This window comes from Penicillium verrucosum, assembly GCF_028828655.1.
Source record: "Penicillium verrucosum strain IBT 35672 chromosome Unknown utg000004l_segment0_segment0, whole genome shotgun sequence".
NCBI classification, from domain to species: domain Eukaryota; kingdom Fungi; phylum Ascomycota; class Eurotiomycetes; order Eurotiales; family Aspergillaceae; genus Penicillium; species Penicillium verrucosum.
In genome coordinates, this window is record NW_026643213.1 from 1,782,865 (window position 1) to 1,807,327 (window position 24,463).

Below are 24,463 nucleotides of genomic sequence, written 5' to 3' on the forward strand. Positions count from 1 at the left end.
GACCCTGAGCAAACATGCCAAGACATGAAATGCAAACTCAGAAAAAAAGTTTCGATAACGCTTTTTATTATCGCCGACTACAGAGAAGAGGAACCAATTTACCTCTACACTCACTTCACTATTCACAATGGGTAAAGTTTTGCAAAAGAAGAAGGCCCGCTCTGGGCGCTCCACAGCCCGTGCCAAGGACAGCCGTCTCAAGAGCGGCCACAAGAAGATCAATGTGCTGGGCAATCAGATCATCGCCGACAACTGGTATGCGCATCTTGCCCACTTGAGAAATGCAAACCACTAACGACTATAGGGATCGTGATCTGACCCTGACACAAAATTACCAACGCCTTGGTTTGATGCACAAGCTGAACGCACCATCCGGTGGCCGCGAACGCCTCCCCGGAAACAAGGACCAATACCCCGACAACAAGAACTCGCTGCACATCCGCGGCAGCGCCAAAGCAGCCGCGGCCAAGCTTGACCTCGGCGAGACCCGAGTCGAGCGAGATCCCAAGACTGGCAAGATTCTGCGTGTCATCCACGACGACGACGAAGACAACATCGAAGTGGCGGGCCTTCAGCGCTCGCGCAACAACCCTCTCAACGACCCTCTGAATGATGTTTTGGGAGGTGATGGTGACAGCAACGCTCTCGCCGACTCGGTGATTGTGCAGCAGCTTGAGCGCCAGGCTGATCAGGAGGGCAAGACTGTCCGTGCTAAGAAGCCGCGGTACCAGAGCTCGCGCGAGGGCGAGTGGGCTCAGCGCTTGATTGAGAAGCACGGAGATAATTTCACTGCTATGACTCGTGATCGCAAGCTGAATCCTATGCAGCAGAGCGAGGGTGATCTGCGGAGGAGAATTAACAAGTGGAAGAAGAATCAGTCGTAATGCCTTGTTCATTTGTTCTGAGCATCTGGTTAGGGCGAGTCTGGCGTTTATCTTTTTCTGTTTATTAAAAGTGTCTACGTGGATGCATGTGTCCCGAAGTAAATATTATTGGACGGCAACTGAGCCGCTTGGATTCGTTATCTCGTGTTTCCTTTAGCTGTTACTACTGAGGGTCGAGTAGGTAACAACCCCCGCCGGCGGAAGGCTTATTCGTTGCACCACTCGTACCCATCGTCGGCGTCTCCATTCTCCCACTCCGTAGGACGCAGTCCCTTCCTCCCAATCCCGTGACTTCGCTTGCTCCTTCCCCTTCTCCTTGACCTTGGTTTCATTGGGAGATGGTGAATCAGGTAGGTCTCCGTAAGCTAATGTCAAATCATCATCTGACTCGTGCCGAGTTGGAGGCAAGTCCCAAACCCAACCACCAACTTCTCCGACAATGGCGTTGCCTTCAGCATTTACGCCTGGGACCTCGAACCCAACACTGGTGATCATGCGCTCCACCACCCATTCACGGCAGTCTAGATCGAGTTCCCACTTCTTGCTCTTCCAGGCCCAGCCACGTGGGGCACGGACATCCTCAAAGAATCGGCACCCACGAGGTCGGTCCCCAGCGATGCGAGATGGTGATAGCGGGTCGTAAGGCGCGTGACTGAACAGGAAGCTCTCCCACCCAGACTCCGACGTTCCTGCGGCCCGGTGCTGCAGCTCAAAAATTTCCACCTCCCGCTCTTCGGGATATATGTCCAAGGAGATATCTGCAAGCTTTTCCATGGCCGACATTGCTGCAGATGGGTCTGCAGGGACCGATGAGGCGAAGCCATCTTTCTCATCCGAATCTGTGTCAATGGAATCCCCAGCCATATCCTGCATCAAAGCAGATATGAATTGCCCCACCGTTGGGTGGATGGAGAGAATCAGCGCATTGCCGCCAACAAGCAGCACAATTTTGAGGGGCAGCAGATGCGCACTGATAAACAATACTACTATTGCAATCGTACATCCGAGAAATAGAGTTGAAGAGAGCTTCTCATTGGAGAAATTCGTCAGCGGCGCAACAACAGAGATAGCTGCATCATGGGCATCTGAGAAATCAGCCATGCAATTCTGTAGATCTCGCATGTTCCGAAGGAAATCCTTGGAAGTCTCTGGGGCTGGCTTGATAGTCGTGGCTGGTGCCAGGGCTGGTCCATCATAGGAGTAGTAAGGAGTAGTACTGGACGTCGAGGTGCTTGGGGGTGGTGGGTGACGAGTTGCAAAGGCTGGCACCATTATAAAGAGCAAAAGAACCACTAGGGGCAAAACCAAAAGTAGATGAGGTTCTAAGCAGATGAAAGAATAGACAAAAAGGAAAGAGATGGTATGGGTTGGGGTGTCCCAAGTGAATAGTTGCTCGAGACGACTTTGAAACAGAAATACCACACCAATTCTATAGTGGTTTAGTTTCAGTTGATCCATGGATAATATCATATGAGATGATTCAGCCCTACCTTGCATTAAAGCGACGGAAATTATTTGCCATTACAGGCAAACTGAAAGCCGGTTTCTTTGGAGAGGCCAAGGCCTTGTCTCCCAATGAATCGGTTTCATCTTCATCGTCCGTTGGAATAACTTGTTGGAGAAGCCTGTAGTCGTCAGCCGTTAGAACTTCTCACATATCTATTGGATCTATCCAGGAAGAAATCCATTCCAAGCATACTTTGTAAATAAGCGGTCTTGTAGTGAGTTCTTGGATACAGAAGAAGATCTCGAATGGGAACTATCTGGCGAACCAGGTCTATTCCGTTTTGTTGAAATCTTAGGGTTGTCGCTTAGAGCTTCTGTAAATCCATCCATGATTAGACATAGGATCTTAAAGAAGAAGAAGAAGAAATGAAGTGTAAAGAGAAACGGGAATTCTAACTGTCAAGCATGTGCTTTGCCGATCTAACGGGGAAAGAAGCTGACATAATCCTGTTTTCATCAGGGGGAACCTCGAAGTCCAATAGTTCACACTAAAAAAGAAAGCAGCTTGGCCTTCATTTGTCTCAGTTTTTGTTATTTTTTGTTATTTTTTTTGTTATTTTGCTTTAATATGCATATATTTCCTCTGTGATTATTCACATATAGCTTCGATCTTATCTAAAAATCCCCTTTGTTGACGGGGGTTAACTTATAAAATCCACTTGCCCCCCCCAAATTACCTTCTTTTTCCCTGTTACCGCCTTAGTGGACTTGCCCCAGCAACCCTGCTTTCCCCCCAAAATTATTTGTCAAAGAGAACCTGCGTTGGCCATTGCTATTTCACAACTCGCAATGGAACGGTAGCTGTTTTCAAGAGTCGCGCGACGGTGCTCAAGTATCTCTTGGTTTGAGACCTCGCACTTCTCCTGAATGCAATTGCGATCGCATCTCTGGCACGGTCCAGTCTCCTTTTTCGACTTTCCTCTGAAAACGCGCGAGAGCTCAAACAATGTCGACAAAGCCCCAAACACCGGGGAGGGGTCAAGCGCGGACCGAAGCAGCATACAATCCCTCAAACGATGATTCGGGTTCGGGAGGTAAGAGTGAAAGATGTCGGGAAGGTGCAGCTAGATAGTAACAAGAAACAGCAGAGGCTCCGGGCCGCAGGCGCCTGCAGAAGTCGGCCTCGACCAACTTTCCATCAAACAATAACAATTTTGACACGACAAATGGGATCGCCGGACCGCGCGCAGGTGGGATGAATAGGAGAAGACTTTCAATTCGTGACCAAAGGGTTCCTCAGGGCCCACGACCGCAAGACGCTTCGCGGTGGAGGTATGTCCAGTTCTGCTCTCGTGGCTGGCTTTGGACTAATTCGATATCTAGCAAACCTACCCCGTACCCTCACTCTGGGAACTCCTCTGTTGATTCTACGCTTGATTCGACCAAAAGCTTTAACCTTCGATCTACGAGCGTGGGCAACCTGTCAAAGGCTGATCCCAACCATGCAGACAACACGGACTTTTTAGCGCCGGTAAACTTTGATGATTTCCATAACAGCATCATGGGGGAGCCCAGCTTGAACCACTTCCCCATGCCCGGGAACGGCAGTTCGGGTGAGAATCGTGAAACAGGCCCTCTAACAAATCCCTGGGAAAACCACACCTATGCGGGCAATGTATCGGAACGTACACGGGGTCCTTCCGCTCGACGAAAGAGTGAAGTGCAACGTCCAAATGGTGCGAATGGTGCGAATACCGCTGCAGGGCTCACAGCATCCTCCGCCAATACTCGCGCTCGCCGCCAAAGTATAGCCCAGCCGGCTGCCGGAAGTACTTCAAGGGGTCCGCGCAAATCTATCAGCTCTGGAGCATTTGCACCTACCAATGCTTCGGCTAGGCGCGCCAGTCTAAGTGCCCGCAAAATAAGCACTGACACTGCCTCAACAAATAACTTGCTTCGCCCTCGACTTCCGGAGTCTGATGCCAAGGTTCCGCCTTCTGTTCGAAATATGAAGGCAAAATCATTCCAGCCCAGCCCAAGGGAACCCCGTGGTCAGTTGCTGACTGCCTCTGGAGTCGTTGACCACACACGATCAAATTCCACCAACGCCGTGCGGACCCCGGTAAGAAACCCTTCTGGCGCCGTGGTGACACCTTCCTCTGCATCTAAGCGGACTTCTGTTATGCCGCCACATGCCACTGGACTTGGTGCTCGAACGATCAGTCCCACTGACGCACGACGACTAAAGCGAATGTCGATTGCGCCTCCTGCCCCTCCGATGCCACATACACCTCCCACCCAGACAGAACCTATGCCCATCCGTCCTCTATCATCAACCCAATCTCCCTCTCAAATTCCGAGGAAAAGCGTCACCCCCTCCTCGAACCGAACCACGCCTGACCCAAATCGCAAATCGTACAGCTCAGGGTTGTCTGTTTCTTCGAACACCAGCTATAACTCGGCGCGAACTTCCGGGAGCTCTCTTCAAAACCGGCTGTCCCAGAATCTATCTTCGTCCCGACTCCCGACGCCTAAGCCACGCACAGAGCAAACAAACTCCAACGGGGAAGAGGTTCCACCGGTTCCAGCGATCCCCAAGGCCTACGAGTCACCCAAAGGTGAATTGGATGCGCCTGTTCTCCCCGCGACCAGAAAATCAAGTATTCCTGTGGATTTGGGCCTTCTGAACATTAAAGATTCAGACTCGGAAACGCACACCACTGCCCAAGTTGAAAAAGTTCACTCTACCGAAACGAAAACCCCTGATTCGCGATCACGAACTTCTACTGTTCTAGCGGGACGAAAGGGTTTGCAGCCCTTGAAGTTGCCCCCGTTGAATTTGTTGCCTTTGGGCACACCCATGGCGGCCAAAATCGAGGCACTCAAGGACAGGGATGATGAGCGCAAAGCTCTCACCCCCTCCAACCAAGTGATTTCCAAGACACCCAGTACTCCTATGACAGCATCCAAAGCGAATTTCTGGTACCCTGACGAAGAAGACCAACTGCTCCCCACTCAAGCAAGAAGCAGCACCTCCCACTTTGCCGTCAGCTCATCAACCGCCGCGCTACGAGCTTCTAGCAGTACCAGCGCGTTTGGGTCATTTGACACGCCAAGCGCAGCTCGCAACATTTCTCCCTATGCCTCATACACGCTGCCCAAGAGTGGCGCCGAGCTCAACCATCTCCGCCACCAGGTCAGCGCCGACTACTCGAATCGGACGCCAGCACACAAGTTGAATGGTCCACGACCTCAAACACAAAGTGCCATTTTCACTCCCGCTCCAGAACGGCTCAGCCAGATATCGACGCCTTCGGATCCTGAGAGTGTCGCTGCCACTGCGTCCGGCACTTCTCTTCGGGACCGGCTTAAGGTGGCACGGCTTCGCAGCAACTCGAAGCCCCAAAAGGCAGAAGCTGATGCTGACCCAACCAAGTACCATCATATGCCGCCGCCTAAACTTCCAGCCTCTGCAACATGGAACAACTTGTCTTCGGTCAACTCGACAAGTCCTAATCCCAAACCATCGTACCTCAACCCTCGCCGACAGTCTTCTGTTTCAAGTGTAACCAACTCCACGACTCGGAAACCAAGTGTCAGCAGCGAGAAAAGTCTCGCCCTGGAGCCAACTCCGTCCAATGAGTCGAGCGAAAACGACCGCTCTAGACGCGTGCAGAGCACTTACATCTCTCCTGTCCACAAGATGATCAATAACGCTAGATCTAGTGTTGCGGCTGCTTCCCGGCCTACGGATAGCACTGTTGATGCAGACGTGGCCATTGCAGATGAAGAGATGAAGCGACTTGGGTCTAAACGCAAAGACTTTGAAAAGGCGGCGCGTGTGCTAGACGACTTGCGCCGCAAGGCTGGTCCAAAGGATCGTGTCAGTCCGGCCCAGGCCTTGAAGATGGCAACGCTCAACATCTTTGAACGCGGTGAGATCATCGATTATCGCGACATTTTCTTCTGCGGTACCCACACTGCAAAGAAACATGTTGGAGATCTCCACTCCAGCGCAGCGAACTTTGGGTACGATGATGACCGTGGTGATTACAACATTATCATTGGCGACCATCTAGCTTACCGGTACGAAGTTGTTGATGTCCTGGGCAAGGGTAGTTTTGGTCAGGTCGTGCGATGCGTCGATCACAAGACTGGGGCTCTGGTTGCGATTAAAATCATTCGCAACAAGAAGCGGTTCCACCAACAAGCCCTTATTGAAGTCAACCTCCTACAAAAGCTGAAGGAATGGGATCCTCATGGCAAGCATAGCGTGGTCAACTTCACCCAAAGCTTCTATTTCCGTGGTCATCTGTGTATTTCGACCGAACTCCTTGGCATGAATCTTTATGAATTCATCAAGGCCCATGAATTCCGGGGCTTTTCGTTGAAGCTGATCCGTGTTTTCACCAAGCAGATGCTGAGCAGTCTTGTGCTGTTGCATGCGAAGAAGGTCATTCACTGTGACTTGAAACCCGAAAACATTCTTCTCGTTCACCCGTTGAACTCCGAAATTCGAGTCATCGACTTTGGTTCAAGTTGCTTTGAGAATGAAAAGGTCTATACTTACATCCAAAGTCGCTTCTACCGTTCGCCCGAGGTCATCCTCGGAATGTCGTACGGCATGCCGATAGACATGTGGAGTTTGGGTTGTATTTTGGCTGAGCTGTTCACCGGCTATCCCATTTTCCCAGGAGAGAATGAGCAAGAGCAGCTTGCTTGTATCATGGAAGTTTTTGGTCCTCCGGAAAAGCATCTCATTGAGAAGAGCTCACGCAAGAAGTTGTTCTTTGATTCCCTGGGCAAGCCGCGTTTGACTGTTTCATCCAAGGGGCGCCGACGTCGTCCGAGTACTAAGGAGCTCCGACAGGCCTTGAAGTGTGACGATGAAGCCTTCCTTGACTTCATCACTCGCTGCCTTCGCTGGGATCCTGCTCGTCGCATCTCGCCTCATGATGCGCTGAAACACGAGTTCCTCACTGGTGTGAAGCCCCCCCGGCCCAGAATGTATACATCGAACTCGCCCTCCAAGCGAGGTGTCCCGTCTGCGGCTCGTCCTCTCCCTGAACCTCCAGGCACAACGCTAAAGAGCGGGTTCATGCGCACTCGCGATGCCTCAGCCAATTCCCCGGTCAAGGGTAGCGGCAAACGACACTCGACCGTGAACGGTCCTCCGTCCAGCCCCGGCAAGCGCGGGTCCAGCAACTCTACTGCCGGATCTGCGCTCCCTCGTGTTTCGGCGCGGAGTATCAGCGGAAAGCCAGACCTTGCTACTGCGGCGGCTGCGACAAGCCTGGTGAGTTAGGCCAACGATCTGAAAACCAGGGGCCAAAGAATGAGATGCTGACTAGCCGACAGAGGAAATGATCTTGCACCTTTTGTTTTTCTGTTGAATGCCCTGTAATACTAATCCTTTCCTTTTTTTACTTTCTCATCCTTGCATCGGGTGGTTGTCATGTCGGCATTTTGTTTGAGATGCATTCATGTTATACCCCCTTGTTCCTGCATTTGCATTGCGCCCATTATGACCTGAGTATCGCTTATACCTTACGTTTTGCTCTTGCTTATGCATTTCCCTTCGTTTTTATACTTGATGACCCCCATTCAGGGCCATGTTTGGTCCCTGTGTTTGTACATTGTTACCTCTCATTGCATTTCTTAAGAGTTTACGATGTGTTGCTCATGGGTAGAGCGATTTAACGTTGTGTCAAGTGGCTTCTATAGCTGAATTAATGACTATGTGATTTTTTTTATTCTAAGGCAGTACTTCTATAAATAAAGCAGCTAAAGCAACTAAATATAAAGAAGACACGATATACATGTACGTTGGACCATTGGCATGTCCCCACTGGGCAATCGGGATACTTGGCCTCATCTTATCTTATTTACTCCACTTCTTTGACAACAACTTCCATTGGGCCTTCATGGATAATTGATTCGCGATGAATGGCTTCGAATCTAAGGGTCTGAACGAAGATGCCTTCGGGGAAAAGCCAGGTTTGGCTGCCCTGAAGACCTTCGACGCCTTTCGTGAGTACCTCCGAAGTTCAAACATCTAGACAAGCTACTCACCTTCACCAGCCAAAACAAAAGCCGCCTACACAACCCCAACCCGCAGCGGCGGCCAATGGACCGTCCTAATCCTCCTCATATGCACAATCTTCAGCTGGTCCGAGTTAAAAACCTGGTGGCGCGGCACCGAAAACTACCACTTCAGCGTTGAAAAGGGCGTCTCCCACGAGCTCCAACTAAACCTCGACATGGTCGTGCACATGCCTTGCGACCAACTCCGCGTAAACATCCAAGACGCAGTCGGCGACCGCATCCTAGCCGGCGAACTCCTCAAACGCGACGACACAAACTGGCTCCTCTGGATGGAAAAGCGCAACTACGAAACCACCGACGGCGCCCACGAATACCAAACCCTCTCCCACGAAGAAACAGACCGTCTCGCAGAACAAGAGGCTGACGTCCACGTCGGCCACGTCCTCGGCGAGGTGCGCAATAACCCACGCAGGAAGTTCCCTAAGGGCCCGCGCATGCGTCGCGGCGTCGTCCCAGACGCGTGTCGCATCTACGGAAGTCTAGAGGGAAATAAGGTGCAGGGTGACTTCCATATCACAGCGCGTGGCCATGGGTATCGCGAAAACGCACCGCATCTCGATCACTCGTGTATGTATTCTCCCCGTCCCCCATCCCCGAAAGCCAAAAGCCAAAAGCCAAAAGCCAAAGCCATTCTCATCCCCGTATCCCCGTACAATTATCGCTAACAGCTCTCACCTCTCACCCAGCCTTCAACTTCTCCCACATGATCACGGAGCTCTCCTTCGGGCCGCATTACCCGACTCTGCAGAACCCACTCGACAAGACTATCGCCGAGAGCGAGGAGCATTACTACAAGTTCCAGTACTTCCTTTCGATTGTGCCGACGCTATACAGTCGAGGGAAGGGCGCGCTGGAAGCGTACACGAGCTCGCCGGAGGCTGCGGCTGCGCGGTACGGGCGTAACACCGTCTTCACGAACCAATACGCGGCGACGAGTCAGTCCAGCGTGATCCCTGAGTCGCCGATGGTTATCCCTGGCATCTTCTTCAAGTATAACTTTGAGCCGATACTGTTGCTGGTCAGCGAGGAGAGAGCGGGGTTTTTGTCGCTGCTGATTCGGGTTATTAACACTATCTCGGGTGTGCTTGTTACTGGTGGTTGGCTTTATCAGATTACTAGTTGGGCTGGTGATATCTGGGGTCGTAGGAAGAATAGGTCGTCTGAGGGGTATTTGACGGGTAAGCCTTCTTTGGATTAAGATGGGATTAAGATTATTTTGGTTTTGCTTCAGTTCGAATGTTTGAAGTGTCTTATTATATCGGTTTTCCATTAGATATCCTACGTCCATTGCATCAGCAGTTCACTCTTTGCGTCAAAGTTCATTGGTCAACTCCAGGTAAAGTTGAAGTCGACCTCGTGGTATATTGTAAATGATCGTACATCCAGAACACACATGATGTAAAGTAAGTAAACAAAGGCTAAACCTCAAATATCTCACCCATGCCTACGCCAGCCCCTTCTGCACCGGCACGACTATCGACCAGATCCAGACGCCAGCCGTTCCAGTCACGCAGCTTGCTCTTGATATCACGCATCCACTCAACACGCTTGCGGCCTTCTTCCTCGGCCTGTGCACGCGCGAATGCATCTTCATCGAACTCGTCATCAAAGTTTTCTTCGGAAACAAGTTCAAGACTTCCACGGGTACCAGGGGGATGAGACGGGTTAGACGATGAAGCGCGGGCGCGGTTGCCGGCAGCTCCTGTGAAGGCAGCAAAGCCGCTAGAGAGCACAGTGGAGAAGGAGGAGTGCTGCTGCTGGGCCATACTGCGGCGACGGGCATGGTCGGGTCGTCCGCCGACAAGGTCAACGTCGTCGAATGCATTGGCCGCGTCGCCAGAGGCAGGGCTAGGTCCGTCATCCGGGTAGTGCTCCATCTCCTGCCGCTTCTCTTGCCAAACACCGCGGCGCAGATCGAAGACCTCCCCTTCTAACTCGCGGATTCGGCGCTCAAGGCGCTGGCGTTCTTCGTCCTCAAGCTCGTCCAGGGCGTCATCGTCGGCGCCTCCACCAGTCTGGCGAGTCCGAATCCGATCACTCTCTTCGCGTAGGCGGAGGTTCTCGTTTTCGATGCTGGCGACCTTTTTCCGCATGACGGCGATTTCTTTGTCGGATTTCTCGCTCTCACGTAACCGTGTTTGGTGTCGGGCTTCAGTTTCTTTGTGAAGATTGCCTAATGCTTGGAGTTTCTTGTCTAGCGTCTCGATTTTCTTTTCCGATTCGCTCTTTTCGTTCTTGTGCTCCTCGATCTCACGCTGGAGATTCTTGATCAGCGTTTCGGTAGATGTCTTATCGACGCCTTCCTTGACTGCTTTCTCCGAGGCCCGCGCCAATGCCTGTTTGATGTCTGCCAGTTCACGCTGGGATTGATCTAGTGATGATTGGGTCTTTGAAACCTTCTCCTCTAGCGCTGCGACCTGAGACTCGTGTGCATCGTTAGAGGACGTTTGGGAGGCGACCTGGGCGCGAAGATTTGAGATCTCTAGCTCCATAGACTCAATAGTAGCTGACTTGGACTCGAGCTGACGAACAAGGTCGGCTGGCGGTGACTCTGTTGCACTTGTGTTTCGATGTGACCGGGTCTGGAGCTGTGAGTTCTGCCGCTGGAGGGAAGCAATTTCTTCTTTCTGTTCCGCGAGTTAGAAAATATAGCTATCAGAGGAAAACAAGATTTCATACCAACGACTCGATGCTTGCAACCTTCTCCTCTGCCTTCTTCAATTGCTCTTTCAACTCCACGCCATCAACACTCGCTTCCCGCAGATCCTCCACTTGCTCCTCAGTCTTGCGCCAGCGCATAGTTGCATCCGAGAGGTCCTTCTCCAAGCGTTTATTATCTTTCTCAAGCTCCTCGATCTTAGTAGACTGTTTGCGGAATACTTCGTGAACCGACTCCCCGTCACCGGTTAGGGGCGGTAATGATTGTGCGGGGGACTTGTTTGCAGTAGACGGAGACGGGGAGACGCTGCCCTGGGAGACTGAGGTCTTGCGGAATGAAGATGAGCGCATCTTTGACTGGATTGACAGCGAGGGTTGTCGGCCGTGACTGGCGCGGGGTGTATCGAGCCGGAGTGGCAGCGGCTCAGCATCTGGATCAGGAGATGTGGGCGCTGGAGGCATTGGTTCGGTAGGAGACTCGATATTCGCATCAACAGCAAGTTGCGGAGTTGGTTCTTCTACTTCCGCTGGTTGTTGGGGGCTGCGGCCTCGGGTTGTGCGGCCGGTTCATCCTGTATGTTTGGCTTCTCCTCCGCGGGGGCATCTACTTGCAGTGTCTCTGGGCTCGGGGCATCTTCATCAGGTTGTGTCTCTGTTGGGACATCTGCCTCCTTGGGTGTATCCGCTCCAGTGGCGGGAGTCTTCTTAGCCTTCTTTTTCTTCTGGAGCTGGGCAACCTGAAGAACAACAGTCCAGTTAGCGACCAAAACAACGTCATCTTGTCAGTTGTGAGGGATTACCCTTTTCTTGGCTGCGGCTAGCTTCTCAGCCTTAATGCGCTCCTCGTCGTCGGCCATGATTAATCGTTAGAATTGTATGGATATAATAAAATAGGGAGGAAGATGAAGCGGAAGGGAGAGAATGGACAGCTATCCCCGATGCACGGACCACGTGTCTGATCTATATGTCCGACTGAGATGTCAACGGTAACCGTACAAGGTAATACCAACTCGAAAGATGTGCTAGATAAATCACTTATAACCATCTATGGGCCATGATATTGGATTTTGTTGAATCTTACTAGGTAAGATCAGCAAGATAGACGTTGACGCCACATAAGGGTTGAGGCCCTGTCAATCAGCCCTACGCACCATCAACCCGAGCGAACCCTGGAAGTCCAAGGTTGGAAAAGCCATATGGACATGCCTTCGGGAAGTTTTGCTATTTTGGAACAATTGACGAGGGCAGAGTCTGTAGGGTTGACAGCGGAGGGTTGTAATGCCTGAGTTTACTTGGGTCGATATCATTCAGATTGAACACTTACCCGAGCAGGACAAGGTTCGTTCGTGGTACTATGGGGTTCAGAGTCATGAAATTACAGACGGCGTTGATCATGGCATATGAAAGACTGCTTTACTGTCAGGTTAGTGTCAATGATAGGATTTGAAACGGATGCTAGCGGAGTTTTCAGAAAGAAACAAAAAGGCTTTACTTCCTAAAATTAATACATCTGCATCTACTTGATGCAGTACAAATCTCCCAAAAAAATAGACATGGGTAGTATTAGACAGTAAGTCACAAACTTGAGGGGCATCATGTCAATATTGGCCGTTCAATAACGTCCATTCAACAACTCCCCTTGCGAACAAAAGTCAAAAATTCATGCAAGTTGATTGCGCCAGCCAAAAAAAAAAAAAGCATTAACCCAACACCTCCGGCTGGAAATATCATACCCGATCAACGGGGCCAAAAGAAGACATACAAGAAACGAAAAACAAAAGCACACAAGCTAAATCACTTGATTGGTAGACCTTAGACTTCCATCGAGTCGGCAATTTCCTCACTTATTGCCCGAACTCCCCGACGGTCGACTGGCAGATGCTCCTCGTCGTCACTGACCAAATAAGTGTCATAGTCAACCGAGTTATTGCGAATCGTCTTGGAAGGGCGCTCCATCTCGTCATCACTGTCGCTGGCGATAAGGGTCGATCTGGCGCGTTCTCCAAACCAAAACTTGGCACGCTTGCTGGAGCTGATGTCCGGCGTGAGGTATCCGTCGTCGTAGGTCCGCTTCCCAGTAGGTGTAGTTGCCATCTCGTCTGGGGTGTGGCTGAGTATAGGAATCGCGCGCAGGAAAATGTAACAGACACGCTTGCGAATCGGGTTGAAGAAAAAGAAATGTAGACTCCAGATAGCCCCATCATCGGCATCGGATGGGTCTTCCTCCGGCGAATATGAGTAGATTGAACACTCCTTGAGCGACATGTGCTCATCTATCGTTTTCCACACCCGCGGGCCCCATGCAGAAGATGAACCTGCTGTATACGATCCAGAAAGCGTCGCGGGGGATGCAGGAGACAAGTTGGTGCTCTCGCGCGGTCGGAGGTTGAGTAGCGTGGAGTCCACCGTGTTCATAACACGCTTCAAATTCCGTTCGCGTCGGAAATCAGTGGCGCGCAGGACGTGTGAGAAGTCGTAATCAGGATGACTTGCGTTCAGAGTGGCGATCAAATAGGCAAAGGTCCGTCGGCTCGAATGGTCGCTCAGGGGTCCGAACGGGCTAGATCGCGATAGATTGAGGGTCTCGGCGGCATCGTGTGCATTTGGAGGTGACAGCGAAGCCGAAAATCGAAGGACCGATTCATATTGAGCCTCGAGTGACTGTTCGATGTGATTGTACAGTTTCCGATCGGAGCGTGCCGCCTTGGTGGTGTAGATGTCACAGCCACCGACGATATGGCAATCAGCCGTGTCGAAATTGAGAGAACTAGTCACGTCCTCAAACTCTGGAAGGGGAAGAAACTATATATGACGGGGATGGTAAGTAAACTGAACTGAACTGAAAGACACGTTGGAGTTGCGACTTTACCTTCATCGTGAGGTTATACTGGGGTAGTGGAGATCCCGAGATAAGCCGATAAGCGCCTTGAGATGACGTGTCGGTCTGGGGTTTGAAGAGACAGGCTCAAATCTCTCTTTTGACGTAGAGAAAAATATAGAGAGAGTAAGGGAGAGAGATAGACGAGGGACAGTGGTGTTGTCACAACGGGTGATTGAGCCGAAGGTGGAGATTCGATGATGTCGATCGGCGATAACGGCGACCAGGGGAGGGATAAGGGAGACAACGCGAACTATAGGAGATCGGTTGCAGTTCTTATAACAAGTCAACACCGCCAAATGAGGGGATTATACAGAGAGATGAAAATGAGGCAGGAGGGGATGGTCTCAGATGATCGGAGAGGGGAGGACGCCGGAAACAGTCACGTGTGGGAAGGCGTGGTCCAGTAGGAACCCGCACTGACCTCACGAGCAGACCAACCATGGAAAGGACAATTCATAGGCCAATTTGATCCAAATTGCGTGTCATATCTTCCGACTCCTGATGTGAAACAAGTTGTATTGATTAGTATCGTGTGAAAACTCCTATGTACGCCCACACAAAAAAAACAAAAAAGGGAGCAAGAATCCTGCTTGCTCATGTTACATGATCTTGGTGACCACATCTTCCTCAACCTGGGGAATAATTAGCCCGGCTGAATCTTGGCCATGGCTGGGGGGACAAGGGGGAGATGGGATAAAGGGTCCAAATATAGCCATGTATAGCAACACCCCCTTTGGAGATTCTTTCTTTGATAAAAGAAAGTGCCAATACACATGGAAATGAACTGGAACATGTCCTAACTCACCTCCATATCTTCCAAACTGTCCTGCTGGCTGATACAGCGAAGAACATTCTTCTTGCTGGTCTCCTGCATTTCCCCGCAATCAATAACTCATCGAGAATAAAGTATGCTTTTTGAAAGTTGAAAATGATGTCTAGCTCGCAGACATTGCCGTAGTACTTGTCCATCTGCTCGACATAGCGGTGCACCACCTCGAGGGTGATTAGCTCATTATCGGTCGAGGCACAGCCAGCGATGAAGAAGAGAGAAGCGTAGCGACGGTAGACGACTTTCGAGTCTAGGAGTACAATCCCTGTTAGTCCAATTCCAGCCCGTCGGTGAAAAGGGGTCGTGCGGGGATGGAAAGTCACCTTTGTATTCCAGGAAATTGCACATCCGCGTCCGGCGGGACAGCACCAGCTGGGTTACATCCTTGATGATCTTGGCCTTCTCCTTGGGAGAGAGGGTGGTGAACCACTTGGCAAGGCGCTAGAGAAATGTTGTTAGTTGGGGGGCTTCGGCCAGGTGTTATGTAGTTGGGTAGGTGACGAGGCATACCACTTTGCCCTGTCGGGAGAGTAGAATCAGGTAGCTAATGAGGGGGTCAGTGGTTGCAAATATAGGACTGTAGGATAATCTCACTGGACAGGCATATTGATGGAGATGTGAAATGAAGGGGGAAAAGTGTCAGGGCAGAAGCTCTGGAGAAATTCTTTGGGTGGAGCGGAGGGAAGTTTTGCCCCGCTAAGCCCTAAGCTTAGCAATGTACGGAGTAAACGTGGAGATATATGGGATTTAATATATCTGGAAATTGATTCCAAATTGTTATGTATTTGTTTCTGCTAGAAGTTCCCAAAATATCCCCAAGGGTTGTCTTTTGCGCACGGGACCTTGAATGAGTCAACCCGCCCATGACGAAGCACATGCATCTACCTAGGTACAGCTCCCTAGAATTCATAATCCATGCATATAGGAATCTTACCTATGCTACAACGATAATTGACGGTACATAGGCTACCAAAAATGGCTACCTTGGATACTAATTTAACCTTTTAGATCAATGGATTATTGTGATTGTAATAATCAACGTATAAAATGACAGTTTTCAATTTTCCAACTCCTGCTGGCTCCGTAAAAATTTGTGTCAGGACAATACGTCTTTCTGTGTTTTTATCTAGCGACTTCAGAAGTTTCCTACGCAAGCCTAATTGACACCCTGCTAACCCCCACGGACATTTGTCAACCCATAGAAAAGACATATTGAAATAAAAGTCAACGCCAGGTAAAACCCGAAGGAGACCAAAACCAATATTATTAATGAAATAAGTAGCACATTAAGTATCCAAACATCTCTCTCATGATCGAACAGAGACTAAAACCACGGCATTTCCGTCGAATCGTTGCAGGCATGAGGGGAAGACATCAAAACCAAGAAGCTCCAAGCTCGTAGATCGTACAAACCACCTTCGTACAAACACCTCAACCGTATACCGACATCACCCCGTCAGCGCCATTAACCAGAACCAGAACCATAATCCAATAGTATCCCAAATTACCAGGTAGTACATATAACCATGACAGACGAGGACGATAACAACCAAGCCCGAAGCTCGATCTACACCACGCACCTCGCACCCGCCTACCATGACAAAAGACCCATTTAAACCTGGGTCATGTTGGGGCGGCCTCCGCGACGGCTGCCAGTACGGCTGGTACGCGAGGGACCAGCCGCAGAACGGGACAGGAAGACAGAGACGACAACGGAGGCCAAGTAACCCGCCCAGGCGAACCAGAGGAAAGCAACAGAAGCCTGGGCCTCACGGCAGCGCTTGGTCATATTGTCTGAGCCATTGGTGATCTCATTGCTCCTGAGGTAGTCCTAGAGAAGAGGTTAGTGTCTATTCGCTCTCTTTCCGTCGCATATTCACTACGATCGATCTTAGGTTCGAATTCCACTTACCTCGTTGTTGCAAGAGTGGCACTCTAGCTTCGCGGCGAGTGCGATAGCAGCACAGAAGAAGAAAACGCAGTTCAGCGCATCGATGATGATCATGATGATCGGGTGGCCGGCCCAGTTGATGTTGAACGAGGCTGGGATCAGGTAGATCAGCGTGAACATTGAGAACACTGCTACGTAGATGGCGTAGTTCACAGTCGCAGGGTTCCCGGAGAAGGCTTCGGCGATCATGTTGCCGACGAGGGCCATAATGAGCAGGGTCCATACGAACTGTGAGTTTGGTTAGTACTGAACTTGTGTGATTTCTTCATGGCTTTTTGTTTTGCTGTTGCGATATTGCACATACCTCCCAGGCTCTAAGACCTAGCTGCACAACCCGGAGACCCATTTTTATAGATTTAGATTTAGATTTGAATTTGAGGTTGAGGTTGAGGTTGAGGTTAACCAGATGTCGCGTGAGGGATGGTTGGTATAGAGGTATAGTAGAGATATAGTAGAGATATAGGATAAGAGCAAAAGAATAACCTATCTCACTATATAAAAGTTCTCTGGGAAATCGACGTTATAAATCGGATGCTCCGGAGGTCAGTGATGACATGGGAAAAGCAACATCCCCAAACCCTAAAACTCGTTGCTACGTCATGCATCCGGGATCAAGCGGTCTATTGGACTACATGGCTGTACAATATACTAACTACTATATACTATAGTATATTGGACATGAAATCATAAAGGTTGCACTTGGATCAATGATTCTTTCTTTTCTTCCTTGATCCACCTACATTCCAATTTTTGCAGATTCTGCTGAGAGGAATCTAGGTTTCATCGCAATGTCTATCATTTCCATTTTGTAGATTGGCCCATTTACTAGGAGAACATAGACAGGAAGGATTTGGTAGATAGCACCAACGACTAGTATTGCTAAACTAGAAGATAAAACTAAAAAGGAAGAAACAATCACCCTCGAGATTGGCGTTATTATCACCACACTCTAATCAACTAAGTCTGTTCCAGTTGGATAACGACACTAGAAAAATATAAAAAGAATACAAATCCCTCCTTGGATAAAATAAAATTCAATTGCAGCAATTATGCTCCATTACCATCAGTTCGCATAGCGATCATTCACTACTTTACATTAAAGGCGCTTTGCACGGAACCATATCTAGAAAGGTCAGCATATATATTTTCAGATCCACCCAAGTCAAAAAAAAAAAAAAAAATTACCCTTGAGGGCACTGGCTACCCAATGCAACACTACCACTGCGCATATAGCAGACCTTGGCCTCCTGACACGCGGTAGTAGTACAGTTAGGGCTCTTGACACTCCGCTTCCCCTGGTAAGAGTTATGCAGAGTGACAAGCTCCAAGTCCTTCTCCATGGCCTCGGTCACCCGGTGCCAGAAGGTCGCGTTCAACGGCGCATCCTCGTCCCACTCAGCTGCCGGTCCATATGTATCACGAGTGGAATATTCAATCTCAAACGTCGGGCCCTTGTGCTCTAGTGCCGGGTACTCCGACACATTACTGTAGAAGGTATATGCTTCGTAGACGTTGAAGTCGCCCGTGTCGACCTCGTACACACGGAATCCACTGTTGAGGTTTGTCAGAGGGGTGACACTGGGCATGATCCAACCGGTAGTGAGGGCGTTGTCTGAATTCTGCACTGTCCCGTTGTTGGCGTAGTAAACCATGAACTGGTCCTCGTGGGTGTGTCCGAAGAAGATGTTGGCAATGACGTGAGGCGAGTAGCGGTCCACGATCTGGTAGAATAGATCGGTCGGATTGGGTAGTGGGTTGGTTCCGTCCCAGCCACTGAGGACATGGCCAACTATCCAGACACGCTCACCGGCATCCTCGGCCTTTTGCAGCTCCTCGATCATCCACGAGAAAATTCCAGAGTTATCGGGGTCAGTAGTGTTGATGAAAGTCAAGAAGTTCGATCGGTACCACAAGTCTATGAGAGTGAGTAAACAATTCCCAAATGAGTTGGTGACAACATACCAGTGTTGAATGTAAGGATGCGCAGTCCGTAGTGCGTCTTGACAGAGTACCCGCCATAGTGCGTGCTCGCTTCATCAGCGGTCTCACGACTAATCCATCCTTCATGGCGCCACAGTCCAGCCAAGTGCTCATAATTCCAGCTTTGCTGTTCCCCCAGACGCCCGGGGAGATTATGAGGAGAATCGATGTTTGAAGGACTGGTGTCATGATTTCCAAGTGCCGCAAAGACAGGACCGGAGATATAGTGTTTGAACATGCCATAAATGCTGGTCTCGGTATACTGAGTCAACGCCATGGATATCTGGGATTCCGGATCATGCGATACAAGATCGCCCGTATATAGCGTCCATGCAAGGTGGTCGTCGTGTTTTCCTTTGCCAGTTCCAGTCAGAGGACCAACAGCCTGTAAAGCGGCAAGACCCAAGTCATATGGGGTATCGCACAGGAAAGAGCCATACGCAGAGGCAGAAAGCAGTGGATTATCCTCGGAAAGGTCGTTGTTGTTGTCACTCCGACAGCAGAGGCCAGACGTGCAGTTTGCTTCAGAACTGACGGCATACCGGGCATCGAGATGGAAGTCTGACAGATGTAGTACCTTGACCCGCTCCCCACTTGCCTTGGGGGCCTGGGCATCTGCAGGTTTGGGTTTCGGGAAAAGCTTGGTCGTGTCAAGCGGGCTGGTTTTTGGCGCGCTGCAATACTTGCTGTCGAGAGAATGGCAGATGTATTCACCATCCAACCCTTCTACATCAGCATAGGCCAGAACCTGAGTCCAGATAGCGCCGAATGTGTTCGTGGCAAAATCTTGCTCACATGTCTCATCATCATGGAAGCTAAAGGTCTTGCACAGGCTGACCATAGCATCTGGAACAAAAGCCGGTCCATGCAAGGCTGCAGGCTTTGCTGCAGCTAGGGCGTTCTTGCATTTGGTGCAGTTGTTTGCTGAGCTATTCGACTTGATGATGTTGGTCACATTGGATAGTGCTTCCTGAACCAACTTATACCTCTTCTTGGCAGGCATGTGAGTTCGCGGCACAGGGAAGTAGACCTCATCCTGATTGTCTGGGATATTGTCAGGATCTGTCAACTCATAAGGGAAGGTGAGGTCCAACACCGGATCATAGATGATCGGCTGGGGTTGTTGGGTTGGCTGGGCCGGGGAAAGGTAGTAGGATCTGCCATTGGCATTAGCATATCTATGTGCCTGAGCCACCGGACTGTTCATAGAACTCATACGAGAATGCAGAGGTCGGGAACCCAGCAGCAGCCACATAGGATGAGTCTCCTGGGAGGGAGACCGCAAATGCGACATTCAAGATGAGATATGTAGTGCCCAGGAGGGCCAAGAGGGCTTGCATCTTGAATAAACCCGAGGACGAGGACCCCATTGATGTACAACAAGGTAAATGAGAGAAACCAGAGAAGAATTGAGAGAAGAGCCAAGAAAGGGGGAAAAAAGTAAAAGAAGTGTCGATCTTCAATGTTTACAGGTATCATGCAGGTACTATGCACGTGGTAGATAGCTTGGATGTGAGTGGAAAGTGTTGACAACCCACTCTAGAACGGGCAACAGTCATGCTATTTTGATTTGCAATGACTTGTATCTACTCCGTACTATACATAATCTTCACAAGTTAAATGACCGGTCTCTTAAAGACCTTGGATTCAGATTCATGAAAAACAAGTCCCACAATTCCAAATCCCACCCCACCAAGCTATCCCAAAAGGGCTTAACCTTTAATTTCTGTTCTGTGTGGCCTTCATATCATATAGGGCCATGCGATTGTAGCACATGCATGAAAACCGGTATCAATTACACCGGACACGGTGGTGATGGGGAGACATGTCAACTTCCAGACGGTGGATGACTGATGTATCTGGGCGGGAGAGAGGTGAGAGTATAGCTGGCTCGAAAAAGACCTGTTCGCGCCCATGTGGGAAATCCCCACATGAACAGCACTATCCTTTCCAACATGCCCAAGGGTCATTGGGAGAAGGCGGATAATGCACATGGTGAGTGAGAATAGGGATTCGAATGAGACCCAGAGAAGTAGTGTCTTGGGTTTGCGAAGCTTGGGAGCCAAACGGATCGCGTGCTGTTGAGTGAGCAGGCCGGTGGCTTGGTATCCTGGAGGCCGGGGCATTCAAAGCCTGTTAAGCTTGTCGTTTGAATGTCAGGGGTGACAGACCCGATTCGGTGGCGATGAAGAAGAGTAAGTTCGTGGGTTCCCAGAAGCCAGTGACAAAGATCCAACGTATTGCCATGTCACTGTACAGCATAGGTACTGGACTTCCACGTTTCTTTGCATTGAATCAATCAACTCTGTTCTTTGTTCATGTGGAACTTGCCGAGTATTCAAAGTGACGTGGCGCCACCATTGACACAGAGAAAAGGATTGGCGCGCTGAGGTAGTTTGCCGTTTCAACCTAGTCATCGAATTCACTTGTGCCAAGAAAATAAGTGCCCTGGGATCTTGCTCAGACTTGCTTTTGTTTCCCCACCGTGATGGAATGTCGCCATGGCGTGGCAGGTGTAGACGAAAACTGCAAGCTAAGTACCGAGAAGAGCCATAGGTCAAAGGGCGTAATGTATCACCCACCACCCAGAAAGAGAGAGAGGGAGAGTAAAGGGAAAAAAATCCCGCCCGAGGACGATCGGAAGATCGACCTCGACATCCCAGTTTAATCATGAGAGCTCTTGGAAGATCCACTAGAAGGAGCCTGCACACAGACAAGTTCAACCATGATGTCGTCTGGGCTGTCCGGTGGTGAACTATTGTAAGAAGGGGCGCGACTTATGATGCCAACTGCGACCTGGGAAGCTTGGTTGCGGGCGTTCATGTTATCAAGATACCAGACCTGCCAAGGCCAGGCGCCCGAGCCAGGTGGCATGATGGTGACGTTCCGATCGGGGACTCGTTCTCTAGCGAAATCTAGGAAGGTTAGAACATAATGATATAAGATATAATGATTGACATACCTTGGACTGGAATGGCCGAGACATCAAGGGTGGGTGGTGGGCACGAAGGCAGCGACGGCGGCTTCGTCAACATTTTGTTGAGAACGACCTCCAGAGGCTTAGAATAGGGCTCGCCCGACACAGCAAGACGATAGATGGCATCCTGTAGGGCACTCTTAAGATCACGGGAACAATCATCCCCCCAAATCCCATCGCATCCATTGTTCGCTCCAGATGGGGTACCGGTCAAGTTGCCGACTCTGAGGCCGATTTCCGAGGTGCGATTCGAGTCGACAGCATTCACATCGATATTATTACTTTGATATCCCAGCCAAAACGCCGTCTTTGTCATGGGCCCTGTGCCCTTGCCGGAGGAACTGGCATCAAAGCCATAGTAGAGGGTAACGGGGTCCGGAAAGAGAGGATTGAGATCGAAGCGAATTGCAGTTTGAGCGAGGGAGTCGATGCATCCGTTATTCCAGAACGAGCAGAACTGAGCCGATACAGTTTGTAGTAATACCATCAACAGGGCTAGGGACCCGAGGCTCAGATTGAAAGGCATATCCGGTGGGTTATATGTCCAGCAAGAGTGACCGCGGAGGCCCTCAGAGTCAGGATAATCGAGAGCAGATGTATTGCAAGTTCATTACGGGGGAAAGGAGGTAATAAAAAAAAAGGGTGGGAGATTTAACTGATAAATGTCAACGGAAGCCAGGGAAAGTTTAGGGAAACGGGTCCCCGCAATAACCTACTAGGGTCTTTTTTAGTGAGGGAAATGAGGCTAGTCTCAGTGAAAACCACAAAAGAAAGAAAGGGTTGTTATTTCACCGGGTCCCAAGGAGATGAATAATGGACCTTCCGAGAGAACCTTGGAAAAGGAAGAAAAACAGAATGCCGAGTGAATTGCCAAGGAGTACGGAATACAAGGAAAGTATTATTTCAAGGAGAGTACGGCGTACAAGTGGACAACCGTACAACCATACCATCATACCATCATACAACCAATACATACAACGGTATACAACGGTATATTTATTATTGAATGTTCCCCCGAGCATTCCTGGTGAAAAGGTGTGATTTGGAAACTCGGGTACCTGCTGGGTACCTGAAAGGTACTTCATGCACAGTAGTGGATTCAGAGAATAGGTAAGTTTCCATTAGGTACCCCCTTGATTGTGAAATATTGTTTTTCGCGCTAAAACCAAAAGCCCCCGCATTGTTATCCCAAAGGGGAATTATTGACGATGATCAGTCACAGGGTAAAGCAGGGTCCAGCCACTTAGATGCGAGATTTGCCTCACAGAGAGGAGATTAGTGAGGAATAGGTATGTTGTACTGTTTGTACTGTTGTATTGGTATTATATCGATCCTTTCTCTTTTCAGAGTTAAGGTCAGAGATCATCCTCAGATCATAGATATGCATGACCTCATCTTCATTCCAGATGTTTCATATTGAAGAACAGGGTATATATATATATATAAAATATATATTGTATGTACATTTTGGACACGGAGTAATAGTACGGAGTGATAAGACGGAGTACAAACCAACGTATAATCATGTATAATAGCCAATAATACCAATATGAGATCTGTGCGATATGCAAGACGCCGTGATGTATATAGTAGCACCGATTACCAGATATGTATAATCCTTACCTGTCCTCCGATAGGCTTAACAATGTAACAGCTCTGACGTAGGAAGAAACTCGATCAGAAATACTCTGCTCTTGAGAATCTTACTGCGTCATTTGGTTTCTCATTTGATTTCTAGGGTCTGAAACACACTCCATTGGGGTTGGAATCTCGGGTTCGCATATTTTCAGCCAAGGGTCGTTCGCTGATTCGGCTGACCGTTAGCGTGCAATTATGTGTATCGCAAAGACCGCCGGAATCCACTTAGTCCGGCAATCCTCCGAGACTATGTATTATTCTCAATCTTCCGTACAAAGTACTCTGAAGAGGTTTGAGAATAAAATACAACATACTAAGGAAAAATACAAATTAATCCTATAAGAAAATGGAATGTCGGCTTACCTACCTAAATCTTCGGTATGCATACATATATTATATATATACCTAGATATATCTATATATGTAGGTAGTCATCGGGCTGAACCTTCCAAGGCCGTCCTTCAGAGGTTCCCGATAATCTTCTCGGTCATCTTCAATTCAATTCAAAGAATATCCGAAAATTCAATGAATACACGAAAAGAAAGACAAGAGGGTGGTTTGAGATTGAAATCACGTAATTAAAAATAAGAACGAAATATAATGTCTGGTTTCCAACAACACTAACCTAAAACAACCGCAATCCAATATTGGGCTGAGGATTTTAGAACGCTACGAGCTCAAAATGTCATTCATCCACACGGTTTCGCAGCACAGCCTGCGCTCATTGGCCAAAAGTATCTGTGTAATCTGTCCCTCTCACGCGTAAAGGTTGTCCTCGGCAACGGAGTTCATCGGCTGCAGGGTATCTCAACTTCGGGGTTTTGCGCCTCGTTCAAGTTGTCAAGTGGGTCATTAATTTTCGGGTGGATCTGAGAACCAAGTACTCCATACTCCGTACAACATACCGAGTACTTTGACAGTGCCCTTTTGCCGATGACAGCCGATTCACATACGAATGGTGCACCAATGCCATGAATGTCATCCGAAACTAAGGCGCTACCGCCGGCAACGCCACATTGTTGACGTAGAACATGCCACACCTATTGCCCCTGCAATAGCTGGGACTTGCATGCTTGTAACTGCTCGAGCCCGACGGGAGCTACCTGCGAAGCTC

The 24,463-nt window shown here is 49.5% G+C and overlaps 11 protein-coding genes across 11 annotated transcripts; 3 read left to right on the top strand and 8 right to left on the bottom strand.

Moving 5' to 3' along the window:
- Positions 1-127: 127 nt before the first annotated feature.
- On the top strand, positions 128-884 carry N7516_010093 (nucleolar protein 16; the record flags this gene model as incomplete). Its single annotated transcript, XM_057222812.1, has 2 exons — positions 128-255; positions 305-884. 2 exons carry the CDS (start codon positions 128-130, stop codon positions 882-884), a joined length of 708 nt encoding a protein of 235 aa, XP_057070033.1.
- Positions 885-1,037: 153 nt separating this feature from the next.
- N7516_010094 (PEX28-32 family peroxisomal membrane protein) lies at positions 1,038-2,156 on the bottom strand (the record flags this gene model as incomplete). The annotated part of the gene is made up of 1 exon (XM_057222813.1): positions 1,038-2,156. One exon carries the CDS (start codon positions 2,154-2,156, stop codon positions 1,038-1,040), a length of 1,119 nt encoding a protein of 372 aa, XP_057070034.1.
- A 1,180-nt stretch (positions 2,157-3,336) lies between these two features.
- N7516_010095 (putative protein kinase) lies at positions 3,337-7,635 on the top strand (the record flags this gene model as incomplete). Its single annotated transcript, XM_057222814.1, has 3 exons — positions 3,337-3,424; positions 3,476-3,662; positions 3,714-7,635. The coding sequence occupies 3 exons, from the start codon at positions 3,337-3,339 to the stop codon at positions 7,633-7,635; spliced, it is 4,197 nt and encodes a 1,398-aa protein (XP_057070035.1).
- Positions 7,636-8,272: 637 nt separating this feature from the next.
- Positions 8,273-9,633, top strand: N7516_010096 (endoplasmic reticulum-Golgi intermediate compartment family protein; the record flags this gene model as incomplete). The annotated part of the gene is made up of 3 exons (XM_057222815.1): positions 8,273-8,360; positions 8,412-9,002; positions 9,122-9,633. 3 exons carry the CDS (start codon positions 8,273-8,275, stop codon positions 9,631-9,633), a joined length of 1,191 nt encoding a protein of 396 aa, XP_057070036.1.
- Positions 9,634-9,853: 220 nt separating this feature from the next.
- N7516_010097 (uncharacterized protein) lies at positions 9,854-11,555 on the bottom strand (the record flags this gene model as incomplete). Its single annotated transcript, XM_057222816.1, has 2 exons — positions 9,854-11,062; positions 11,115-11,555. The coding sequence occupies 2 exons, from the start codon at positions 11,553-11,555 to the stop codon at positions 9,854-9,856; spliced, it is 1,650 nt and encodes a 549-aa protein (XP_057070037.1).
- Positions 11,556-11,611: 56 nt separating this feature from the next.
- On the bottom strand, positions 11,612-11,950 carry N7516_010098 (uncharacterized protein; the record flags this gene model as incomplete). Its single annotated transcript, XM_057222817.1, has 2 exons — positions 11,612-11,830; positions 11,894-11,950. The coding sequence occupies 2 exons, from the start codon at positions 11,948-11,950 to the stop codon at positions 11,612-11,614; spliced, it is 276 nt and encodes a 91-aa protein (XP_057070038.1).
- A 955-nt stretch (positions 11,951-12,905) lies between these two features.
- On the bottom strand, positions 12,906-13,968 carry N7516_010099 (RNA polymerase III-inhibiting protein MAF1; the record flags this gene model as incomplete). The annotated part of the gene is made up of 2 exons (XM_057222818.1): positions 12,906-13,895; positions 13,963-13,968. 2 exons carry the CDS (start codon positions 13,966-13,968, stop codon positions 12,906-12,908), a joined length of 996 nt encoding a protein of 331 aa, XP_057070039.1.
- Positions 13,969-14,427: 459 nt separating this feature from the next.
- N7516_010100 (AP-1 complex subunit sigma) lies at positions 14,428-15,379 on the bottom strand (the record flags this gene model as incomplete). Its single annotated transcript, XM_057222819.1, has 5 exons — positions 14,428-14,472; positions 14,525-14,606; positions 14,780-15,053; positions 15,127-15,244; positions 15,314-15,379. Coding segments are annotated over 5 exons (585 nt in total), but the record flags the coding sequence as incomplete, so codon positions are not given.
- A 1,036-nt stretch (positions 15,380-16,415) lies between these two features.
- N7516_010101 (MARVEL domain-containing protein) lies at positions 16,416-17,100 on the bottom strand (the record flags this gene model as incomplete). The annotated part of the gene is made up of 3 exons (XM_057222820.1): positions 16,416-16,634; positions 16,716-16,982; positions 17,059-17,100. 3 exons carry the CDS (start codon positions 17,098-17,100, stop codon positions 16,416-16,418), a joined length of 528 nt encoding a protein of 175 aa, XP_057070041.1.
- A 740-nt stretch (positions 17,101-17,840) lies between these two features.
- N7516_010102 (PPN1 endopolyphosphatase family protein) lies at positions 17,841-20,104 on the bottom strand (the record flags this gene model as incomplete). Its single annotated transcript, XM_057222821.1, has 4 exons — positions 17,841-17,877; positions 17,940-18,669; positions 18,717-19,891; positions 19,953-20,104. The coding sequence occupies 4 exons, from the start codon at positions 20,102-20,104 to the stop codon at positions 17,841-17,843; spliced, it is 2,094 nt and encodes a 697-aa protein (XP_057070042.1).
- A 1,294-nt stretch (positions 20,105-21,398) lies between these two features.
- On the bottom strand, positions 21,399-22,237 carry N7516_010103 (uncharacterized protein; the record flags this gene model as incomplete). Its single annotated transcript, XM_057222822.1, has 2 exons — positions 21,399-21,649; positions 21,697-22,237. 2 exons carry the CDS (start codon positions 22,235-22,237, stop codon positions 21,399-21,401), a joined length of 792 nt encoding a protein of 263 aa, XP_057070043.1.
- Between the last annotated feature and the right edge of the window lie 2,226 nt (positions 22,238-24,463).